The sequence below is a fragment of the Electrona antarctica genome, assembly GCF_951216825.1.
Source record: "Electrona antarctica genome assembly, chromosome: 10".
NCBI lineage: Eukaryota > Metazoa > Chordata > Actinopteri > Myctophiformes > Myctophidae > Electrona > Electrona antarctica.
In genome coordinates, this window is record NC_136791.1 from 16,548,404 (window position 1) to 16,560,108 (window position 11,705).

Genomic DNA, 11,705 nt, shown 5'->3' on the forward strand with positions numbered 1-11,705 from the left:
AATACAATAATGATAAATGCCTCCATCTCTCCGCAAATTGAACTCAACGGAAAATAATCCACCCCCCCAAAAACATACTCTCTCTTTAGTTTACGCTCATGCACGGGGGAGGGACCGGGTTTTGAATCCCGGTTAGGGCGGGACGTGAAAGTTGCGGATCGCAGCATTAAACTATAAAATCAACCTCGAAGTACCTCTCTTTATGGCAAACATGTTATCAAATGAAAATGACGAAAATACAACAAAAATGAACATGAACACAATCTGAAACCTTTCTGCATATTTTCAAGTGTGGTATGGTAATTACAGGGGAGATCGAATCGCAGGGGGATATATTGTTTTTTTAATTTTTTCTCGATTCTTTCTATCTCGGCTCTGCCCTCTCGCGGCCGTTGCAGCAAACAAGGAATGTCTGAGCCGGAGTGAGGAAGAATAAACACTGTCGGGACTCTCTTTCTCTGAATACCTTACAGCTTTTTATGATCCTTTTATTTTTGTAACTTTTTTCTCTCCCTCTGTCTTTTTTCTTTTATTTTTTTTTCCTTTTTATTTTTTTACATTTTTGAAAATATTTGAAATTCAGCAACAATGTATGCCTTTTACTTTCTACAGGAAAAAGCCTTTAGATAAAATAAATAAAAAATAAAAACAAGCACAGACTCTGCATGAATTAGATGTAATATTCACATGGAAGACAACATATACAATATTAAACAGATTTCTAGACCAATACTGACTCCTATACAAAAAATAAAATTAAAAATAAAAGGCCAATCAACCGCTCTCTTCTTGGCCAATTACAAATTAGGTGGTTTGAGCAAGTGAAATCAATAAATCATAAAACACCTGGGGAGCCTGTCGGATACCTTTCCACCAGCTCCACAGCTTCCAGAAAACACAGACTTACTCTTTAACATAGAAAAATACTATACCAAAAAGAAATACAAATATATATATATTAGAATCTGTTAGGCATTTCTGTATAAAGAGAGGGCTAAAAGGAGTTAGGTTACATCATGAAACAAAATATAACAAATAAAACAAAAAAACAAAAACAAAACCAAATGAGAAAACAACCAAAACAAAAGACTAATCTGAAAGTTTTTGTTTTGAAATAACATTGATGATATAAGAAGCTCTACATATTCATTGGCAAACGTTTTCTCTGCACATGCAACTGTTTGCACAAGTTTAATACTGCAAGCATAGAGGGGAGGGGCTGAACATCCTCCTTCTCATTGGGGGAGGGGCTTATGCAAATTGGCCTAACCTTGAGGCAATGCATTCTGGGGGAACAGATAACAGCCGGGCACTGCCCGCACTACATGGGGTCTCTGTGTGTAGAGAACAGACGGAATTATACCAAACAAGTCCTCTCACTGCAAGACTGTGTGTGTGTGTGTGTGTGTGTGTGTGTGTGTGTGTGTGTGTGTGTGTGTGTGTGTGTGTGTGTGTGTGTGTGTGTGTGTGTGTGTGTGTGTGTGTGTGTGTGTACGTGCGTGTGTGTGCGCGCACACGTGTGTGTGTGTCCGATCACATGCATGACTATTTCTCAGTGCTGCTAGTCAGTGCAGTCTGTATCTCCATGGAGTTTCTATGTACTGAACGTTATGTAAGGTAAACTCACAGCGGACCACCAAGCCTGAAAGCCCCCCTCATCCCCGTTGGATTTATGTGCCACTTTGACCTGACCTTCCTCCTGTTCAATTCGACGTGGGTCGCGCATGCGTGGATGGAAAAGCCGTAAAACCCGGCAGAGAAATCGCTACACCTCGACCGGCAACTCATTTAACTCGACCCAAATCCAAACCACAGCCCAGTCAGTCCCCGCTTAGATAAATAAGCCCAGCCAAGCTCAACTCAAAATAGCTTTGCCAAGTCAAAACGGTCCCGCTCTCCTCTCATCCGCTCACCGTTCAATCTCTCTCTACATTGTTTACCTTTTCTCTTCCTCTTCACAGAATGTGCCGTCCGTCCGTCCGTCCGCCCTCGCAGGAAGTGAACATGGGAGGTGGTTGACTAGACTGCCAGAGGCCTCAGTGATGGTTGTGGATTCATTTTCACGGAGGGGGAGGGATGTCTCTGAACGGAACACCCTGAAACCTCTGGACCTCTTGGACTTTCCAACGCTGTGGTTGCAGATGCAATGGGTGTCGGCGCTGTATTGTTGATTTCTCTGTCACTGTACTGTAAGGTCACGCACCCTTGGAAGGGAAGGAAATGTCTTATTTTACAAACATTGTTGTCCATAATATATAGATAGAGGTTTTATATATATTTCTTTATACTCTCTCTCTCTCTCTCCCTCTTTCTTTCTCTCCCTATGCTTTCCTCCAGTCCTCTCTCTCTCTCTCTCTCTCTCTCTCTCTCTCTCTCTCTCTCTCTCTCTCTCTCTCGTGTTCTCACTTCCTTCCTTCCTGTCGCCCAACTCAGTGGCGGCGGTTAGCAGGTGTGCGCGAGAGGTGCTACATGCTACAGTCCACGCAGCCGCACTTGATGGTCTTTTCCACCTCCTCGCTGAAGGAGGTCCCATCGCTGCACTCGAAGGAGTATTTCCGGCGTTTCATCCGCTGGCTGGCGCAGCAGGCGCCCGTGTCGCACGCCCCGGAGCACTCCACCCAGGACACCATGCGCGTGGTCTGGCAGATGGCGTAGCCTCGCTGCACCTGGTAGAAGTCTCGGACGGGCTCCCCTCGGCATTCAGACTCTGGACAGGGGGAGGCAAACCACCACCGGGAATTAACATTTGAACCCCAGCTTGCCTAATCTGGAAGGGGGAACATTCGGCAAAAATAGCCGATCTGCAAGCTTGGATATTTTTTGGCAAAGAGATTGGTGTAGATGGAAAAAATTGTCAAAGTACAGTTGTAAAGTCCGGTTAAAGTCTGGTTCTCTAAGGCCCCTTTTCCACCGGGGTTGAACCGGTTCCGCTCTTTTTTCCCTAAATGTTAGTTCGAACTGGAACCAAAAAAGTACTTCTTCTTGCCCTGAAGTGGAAACAAAGTGGCCGCATCACAATTCAGGTTGGAAGATGCAGATGTGATATTAACCATCATGAAAAAATAAAGACCGGAGCCAGTTCTAGAACCAAAGCTCTTTTGGTGGAAAAGGGGCCTTACGACTACAGGATTTAAGCGGTTAACCACGTTCAACCTGGCGTTCCTATTTTATACGTGACACCATGTGGTTAACTAGTGATGATGGTGCGATCGGCATAGCGCATAATGCGAGGTGAGCCTCCCGCGCTCCAGGAACTGTACTGGGTAAATTCTCTTTCTACTGCATTGCCACCAAACTGTGGAATGCTGACACCATACCTTAAATAATGTGGCTCACTGGCTTCATTCACAGGCCTGAAAATCCATCTTTCAGGATGCCAAAGGGGGAGGTAAACTCACCTCTCCCTTAGAAAGGTGGTGGCATTCACTGCCTACACCCCTGTCCCCTTTCTACTTTTATTGTGTTTCGGTGTTATTTTTGAGTGGTGTAAACCACTCCTACAACTGGCTTTTGTGTGCAGAAAAAAATGAGCATGGTTGCTATGTTCAAAATAATTTCTGACGTAATTAAATCACACCCGGGTGAACTGGATGACCGTAGCAACCATTTTCTGCACAAAAACAGCCAGTTGTGAAATCACATCCGGGTGTGAGGCTAAATAATACCTTACCTTATATAATACCTTAGACATTACGTCAGACCACAGCTGATCATGCTATATAAAACCTTACACCACTCAGTTCACACGGGTGTGATTTTTTATGCTATGTTTATGAATTGAACACAGGACCACAATGGAAACAAGTCACCAGGACTGTTTTGAGTTATCTTTTTAGTCCAAATGTATGACTACACAAACGCGCCGAAGCGGTGTGTAGTCAAAGCCCAGCGCCACATCAAGGACAGGCAGCACCCCAGCCTCAAACTGTTCAAACCCCTACAACGAAGGACCGCGGCCGGGCAAGGAGGCCTACCGCAGTATCAAGAGCAACACCGTCAGGTTCATGAACAGCTTCCACCCGGCCGCCGTCACACTGCCCAACAAGGCATGAGCGCCGCCTGTCGTCAGGCTGGTCTTAGACTTTAGCTCTTCCTTGGACCTACCTGCGGATTATACCAGTGTCAGTTTACCTCATGTGGACTATGCGGTCGACACGCGCTGACATTTTGCACTTTGACTTTTTCTTCACAGACTTTTGTATTTTGTTCTCGCACTTTAGTCCATAGTATCACATACAGTATACATCTGCTGCCATTCCAACACTTTAAATATCTAGATAATTACTTTGTTTTCATTCGTTCTTGGGTCCAGCACGTGCTATTGTATGGTTTGTGTATATGTGTGCTAAACCAACCTGCGTCACAGAGCTCCCCGGTGTAACCGCTCTCACAGTGACAGTAGGCGTCTCCCGTGTCGGAGATCTGGCAGCGTCCGTGTTTGCACGCCAAGCGGTGGCAGGGGTTGAAGAGCTCCCCCTGTTGGTTACACAGGGCACCGCGGTAACCTTCCGTACACTCACAGCGGTACGACTGATTGTCCAGTGGTATGCACGTCCCGTGAACACACCTGTGGAGAGACGAAGGCTCAGTTAGACCGCGTTAAATGTCACATAATTGATTGATTGATTGAAATATGTAATATGAAAACTGTTAGCAGAATTACAGTACATTTCAAGCACAAATTCAATACAAAGACTGTTAACTGTGAGTGGACGACCCAATTAAGCATTACACTTGTTTACAAGAGGGTCCACCTTGTTCAATTCATCAAAACATTTAGAGACGTACAAATAGACACTTCTATATACCGGTAGTCAAAGAACAGAACAGGAATTCATTATAAAGGAGGTAAAAGGGAAAAGAAACATATACAGTGAGGGGGAAAAATGGTGGGCAGTGGGGGGGGATTCAGATTTTGTGGCAAGATACTTTTCAACCTGTTCATAGACATTTTTTTCCATCACTTTCGAGATGGAGCTTAGAATAGAAATAGGGCGGTTGTTGCCGGGGTCTAATTTACTCCCTTTCTTGTGCAAGGGGGTTACTTTGGCCAGTTTGAAATCTTGGGGGACCTGTCCCTGTTTGATGGAGAGGTTTACTATGTGGGTGATGATTGGAGCTATAGAGATGGCTGAGTCTTTGGAGGGAATATTGTCATGGCCAGTGGGGCTGGAGGGCACTCAATTTCTTAAGTACCTCATCAGTTGTCACCATAACTAGTTTAAAATCGTCTTTACAAACACCTAGGTTTCTGTAGAAGGTTTTAATGTGCTCTACACCAAAGAGCCCAGAGTGGGAGGGCAGTTTGTTAACCAGAGTTGTTGCTATGTTTGTAAAGAAGATGTTCAAGTAGTTGGCCACATCAAGCTTGTCAGTGATGAGAGTGTCGAATATATGCACTATATCCATTCTGCAGAAACTGATCTGGTATGCTATGAGATGTTTATTTATTTTTTGAGGCACTCCAAAACATGGCTTTTGAAGATTACGTCATATGGCAGCCAAGTCTATGGGGTTTGTTTAGAGCATTTATGACGTAAATCGTCATAAATGCCTATTTATGAGGCTATGGAGTTTATGGAGTCTATGGAGTTTAATGTTTGTTTAGGGCACTAAATGACAACATTTCGGTAGTCATTTCGGCCGTGAGATCTTCCTCTCAGGCTTCACGACCAAAACATTTCTCTCCTAAATAAAAGGTCTCTTCTCTCCTACACCTACGCACCTGCTTGGAATAGAACCGGGTGTCTTATCGGGTAATTATTATTACAAAAACATACATGGACCACTTCAGCCCTATATATATTTTGTCTATTTTAAAATAGCACAGATCTGCTATTTTCAAATGGTTTGAAATGACTACATTGCAGTATTGATACTTTTACTCAAGTAAAACATGTGAGTGCCTCAATGCCTTGTGTTGAGTCATTGTGAGCTTGTAGTTCAGCTATTCTCACAATGAGAGTCATTGGGAGCTTGTAGTTCAGCTATTCTCACAATGCCTTGTGTTGAGTCATTGGGAGCTTGTAGTTCAGCTATTCTCACAATGCCTTGTGTTGAGTCATTGGGAGCTTGTAGTTCAGCTATTCTCACAATGTGTTGAGAGTCATTGGGAGCTTGTAGTTCAGCTATTCTCACAATGTGTTGAGAGTCATTGGGAGCTTGTAGTTCAGCTATTCTCACAATGTGTTGAGAGTCATTGGGAGCTTGTAGTTCAGCTATTCTCACAATGTGTTGAGCGTCATTGGGAGCTTGTAGTTCAGCTATTCTCACAATGCCTTGTGTTGAGTCATTGGGAGCTTGCAGTTCAGCTATTCTCACAATGTGTTGAGAGTCATTGGGAGCTTGTAGTTCAGCTATTCTCACAATGCGTTGAGAGTCATTGGGAGCTTGTAGTTCAGCTATTCTCACAATTTTGGCTCTTATATTATTTGACAATTCGGCCAATGTTTTGACCAGTTTTTATAGTATAGCTTGTTGATTACTGTTAATGCAGTAATGGTCTTTCTCTTTTAAGGTATTAAAACGTCCTTCGATTGTCACTTTACTGTCATCTGGGGACCCCCCCCCCCCCCCAACATCATGTGGGGACCCCCCCTTGGGGTCCCGACCCACCCACAGGTTGAGAAGCACAGCAGTACAACATACTTGCTGCCTTGGCAGGGGTTGGCAGCAGGCTGGTCACAGTGCGGCCCGCTCCAGCCCGGCTGGCAGTGGCACACGGGGCCCTGGTCCCCGTTGGGCTGGCAGATGCCGTGCAGACAGTAGATCTTCTTGCAGAGCTCGCAGCCCGGCACCACGCCGGGCTTCATCTGCGTCTTGGTGAAGTCCTGCAGCTCGTTGTTAATGTACAGGTTCTGGATGCAGCCGTGGAAGCTGGAGCCGTTCTGGATCTGCCACATGCGGAAGGCTGCCGAGTGAGCGTCCACCGGCATACCTGAGAGAGAGAGAGAAGAGGCAGACAGACAGGCAGGCAGACAGGCAGACAGACAGACAGACAGACAGACAGACAGACAGACAGACAGGCAGGCAGACAGACAGGCAGGCAGACACAGACAGACAGACAGACAGACAGACAGACAGACAGACAGACAGACAGACAGACAGACAGACAGACAGACAGACAGACAGACAGACAGACAGACAGACAGACAGACAGACAGACAGACAGACAGACAGACAGGCGGGCAGAGAAGCAGAAAGAGGAGACGGTCATAAGTGTGAAGGAGGTGGAATGGGACCACAGGACACGACAGCTAACACAGGGCTGATATATGAGAGTAATGGAGGAAGGCGTTTTCAACCAACGTGTGTCCCACTGGTGCAGGTATTTTTCGTTTTTTGTTAAAAGGTTAAACCTCTATATTCCAATAGTAATCAATGCTGATTTTGTTCAGTAACTAGGGATCTCCCCCTCTCTCCAGCTCTTAACAGAAAATATATTTTCAGAAGAGACAGTTACTACTGGAATGTAGAGCGATGCAACGCTTATTTTAACAAAAGAGTATCACTAATTTCTGCAAATTCCGTAGAGAATATATTGCTACACCATAATAATATGAGGCACAGCATTGTTGAAACAGCAGACAGTAAGGCATCAATGTTGTCTTGTATGAATGCTGGGTTACATTCACTGACGAACAACACAAAAACAACACATCACAAACACTGTGACAAAAGTGGCAAAACAGTCACTCATTATACCAAAAAAATAACGCTGTTCAAAACACATACACAACAACACATAGATACATAATGTAAATGAATGTCTGCATTTAAAAGGCATGCCAATAACAAAACATAATGTGATTGAAGTGAAGACTGTGTCTGGTAGTTCAAATAAGAGTCACTAGGGGGCACACTTTGCACACAGTATAAATGTCTTGTGAAGGTATTGCAGTATTTAAGTCTATAGCAGTGGATTCCAAACTGGGGGACGGGGGTCCCCAATGTATTTATTTAAAACCAAATTGTCAAATATTACGTAAGAAAGAGGAAAAAAATGTGAAAATAAGCGATCTACAAGTTTACAACACCTCGCAGTGTGAGGCGTTGGAAAGTTCTGGAAGTAATGTCTACAATTCCAAGTGCTTGTCAGGGTGGGTGGGTGGGTGGGTGGGGGGTTCAAATATCATTATTTGGGGGGTCACGGCCTGAAAAGTTTGGGAACCCTTGGTCTATGGAAAAAGCATGGGTTCACCGAGTGCTTTATGTTAAGCAATATGTTACATGAAATGACCTGAGAGTTATTGTACTGTATGTCATGTCCCTGTGGTAGTGTGGATCTATGAAATGACCTGAGAGTTATTGTACTGTATGTCATGTCCCTGTGGTGGTGTGGACCTAGAGTTATTGTACTGTATGTCATGTCCCTGTGGTGGTGTGGATCTGTGGTAGTGTGGATCTCGTGTCTCGAATCGGTGGGGCGGACGGTTTTCCAGTTACGTGGATTACAGACGTACGTACATACAGAGACTTATGCTGGTGCAGTTATAGATAGATAAGTTAGAATATGGAGATAAGAGGTTAGATAAGACATATGCTGTAGGCTATATTGTGATATTTTTATATAATTTTACTTAGGGGTGCATGTTATGATCGATATCTGATCTCCGATTATTTGCAGGGTCATATCTGCCGATTCCGATATTATACAGAGGACCACAATGGAAGCCTAGGCCCTAGGGGCTTGGCCCAAAGCCTGTTAATAAAGTATTCAATCAATCAATAAATAGCCAATACTCTTTTCCAAGTGTCTGTTTTCACAACTGAATGACATTACATCATATTTAATTTGGCTTTTGTTCTAGAATAAAGGTATTAATAATTTATATTTATATCGAACTCATTGATGAATTTCTTTCATTTTTCATTTTTTTGCTGGTGTGAAAACCGATTAAATAATCTGATTTATATTGAGACCAATCCGATACCGATATGGCATTATTATGGACGATTCCGATTATACTACCGATTATATCGTGCATCCCTAATTTTACTGTGTGATGAATATTCTGCAATATGTCGCCTCTAGCAAACACAGTCATGGCTGGAGATGGGAATGGGTGTGGTTGGGTGTGGGGCATGGGTGTGGTTGGGGTGGGGCATGGATGTGGTTGGGGTGGGGCATGGGTGTGGTTGGGTGTGGGGCATGGGTGTGGTTGGGGGTGGGGCATGGGTGTGGTTGGGGTGGGGCATGGATGTGGTTGGGGTGGGGCATGGGTGTGGTTGGGTGTGGGGCATGGGTGTGGTTGGGGGTGGGGCATGGGTGTGGTTGGGGTGGGGCATGGATGTGGTTGGGGTGGGGCATGGGTGTGGTTGGGTGTGGGGCATGGGTGTGGTGGGGCATGGGTGGGGCGGTGGTGGGGCATGGGTGGGGCATGGGTGTGGGTGGGGCATGGGTGTGGTTGGGGTGGGGCATGGGTGTGGTTGGGAGTGGGGCATGGGTGTGGTTGGGGGTGGGGCATGGGTGTGGTTGGGCATTGGTTTGGTTGGGGTGGGGCATGGGTGTGGTTGGGGTGGGGCATGGGTGTGGTTGGGGTGGGGCATGGGTGTGGTTGGGGTGGGGCATGGGTGTGGTTGGGCATGGGTGTGGTTGGGGTGGGGCATGGGGGTGGGGCATGGGGGTGGTTGGGGTGGGGCATGGGTGTGGTTGGGGTGGGGCATGGGGGTGGTTGGGGTGGGGCATGGGTGTGGTTGGGCATGGGTTTGGTGGAAGGTGGAGGTGGGGCTGGGTTGCAGGCAGTGGTGGAAAGTAACTAAGTACATTTACTCCTGTACTGTGGGCTATTCTGTTTTGAGGTACTGTTACTTTCCTTGAGTATTTCAATTTCTTTGCTTTGGCTTTTGCTCCACAACAATTATTTGACATCTTTACTTGTTACTTTGCAGATGTAGATTATTACTATAAAACATAGATATTTTAGAGCTACTATAATTCAGCGATAGCAGATCTACTAACCTCGTGGCGTGAGTAGATGTGCTATTTTCAAAATGTTTTTGACAAATTGTGAAAGATATTTCAGTACTAATTCTGATGGCAATACTTTTCGTCAAGTAATACAGGTGTTTTACTCGTAGCACAGTGGTATTGCTACTCAAGTAACAACAAATCAGAGTACTTCTTCCACCACTGGTCTGCGGGGGGTTGGGGGTTGGTTGCGGTGGTGACATAGCGAGGGGGTGGGGTGACAGTAGTGTAGTATAGTTGTAGTGCCTGCAGTGGAGAGGGGTGTGTTCTGGAGAGGGCCCCTACCCCCCACGTATAGCGGAGCCTCGCCGTTGAGGGGCCGCACCGCCCCAAAGCTGTCCATGCTGGTGGGGATACCCCCGTCGATGCTCAGGTTCATCATCCGGTCAAAGGTCACCAGCTCTACCGTGTGGAACTGCCCGTCGTTGATCGTCTCGGTACTGCTCACACACACACACACACACACACACACACACACACACACACACACACACACACACACACACACACACACACACACACACACACACACACACACACACACACACACACACACACACACACACACACACACACACAAGGTTCAGGTCAAGGTTAACTTTAATTGTCCACAAGGGAAATTTGTCTTGGGCTTACATCCCTGCTACAACCCCATAAGATACATACAAAAACATATAGTTCAATAGAAATGCATAACAAGAGACGGACACAAATAGTGTAGCCCTACAATCAGTCCTATTTAAAGCATCATTTAAAACAGTTTAGTTGACACAGGTATAATTGATGTAGTTGGAACCTCCTCACCTGTAGATGGCGTGCCCGGGCTGGCTGCCGGGGTCATAGCTGACCTTGACGTGTCCTTCGTACAGCTCGACGGCGATGTGGTCGTTGTCCCCGTTGTACAGGAGAATCCCGTTATCCTCCGCTGTCGACACCTGCACATGGTCACATCCGGAGTGTTAATTTATCCATTTGTAAACTCTGAGATGTATTAAGGACAGTAGACAACATAAATAAACTACAACACCTCTGTTGCAAAACGTTCACTATTTCCATGATTCACAACGCCTATAACGGCCGAGCTGCACCGAGCACGTGTGACGTACAGTGTACGCGGAAATAATGCGTGTTGCGAAACCCTCCTGGCTATACCAGATCTGTGGGCGTGCGTGGAGTTGCTTCACTGTCTTCATTTGGGCGACGACAATATATATGAGCGTGGGGGCATACGCACGTAAAAAAAAATCATAATGAATGAAATATGTTCATTAAATGTTCAGATGAATTGAATATGAAGGACCCCAATGGAAACAATCCTTCCTGGGTTTGAAATCCTCTTAGCAGACCTTGTATTGAACTGTGCTTTCATGTGCTTTTTTCTGCAAATTGTTAATAAAGTATTAAATCAATCAATGTAATCCACACATGTTTTTAAAGCTCTATGGATGTATTATTTTCTTTTGAATTTCATTTACCTATTTTTTCTTATTAATTTACAGTTACATCTTTTTGTTTTGTTTTATCAGTTATACTTGTGTTTGGGCCAAAAAGCACCAAGTCAGCCTGTAGTTCACGTGCAAAATATAAAAGGTACTATAAAAGATTAAAACATGTCCTTTAAATTAATGAACACTGGAGGATGTTACAGTGAAGGCTTTTCTTCTAGAGTGTGCCGTGCGGCCGCTCACCTGCAGAGTGATGTTGGCTTGGGGCCAGTTCTTCAGGTCGGACAGCA

General features: G+C 45.2%; 1 protein-coding gene across 1 annotated transcript in view; it reads right to left on the minus strand.

Moving 5' to 3' along the window:
• Nucleotides 1-335: 335 nt before the first annotated feature.
• The window catches only part of slit1a (slit homolog 1a), a 159,278-nt gene continuing 147,908 nt past the window's right edge, over nt 336-11,705 (minus strand). Inside the window, exons 32-37 of the mRNA XM_079512412.1 lie at nt 11,659-11,705; nt 10,775-10,905; nt 10,256-10,410; nt 6,649-6,937; nt 4,356-4,567; nt 336-2,707 (exon numbers count right to left, since the gene is read on the minus strand). The exon at nt 11,659-11,705 is cut by the window's right edge and continues 182 nt beyond it. Of these exons, the coding sequence (XP_079368538.1) occupies nt 2,466-2,707; nt 4,356-4,567; nt 6,649-6,937; nt 10,256-10,410; nt 10,775-10,905; nt 11,659-11,705 (1,076 nt within the window). The 3' untranslated portion in view covers nt 336-2,465. The remainder of the gene's footprint in view (nt 2,708-4,355; nt 4,568-6,648; nt 6,938-10,255; nt 10,411-10,774; nt 10,906-11,658) is intronic.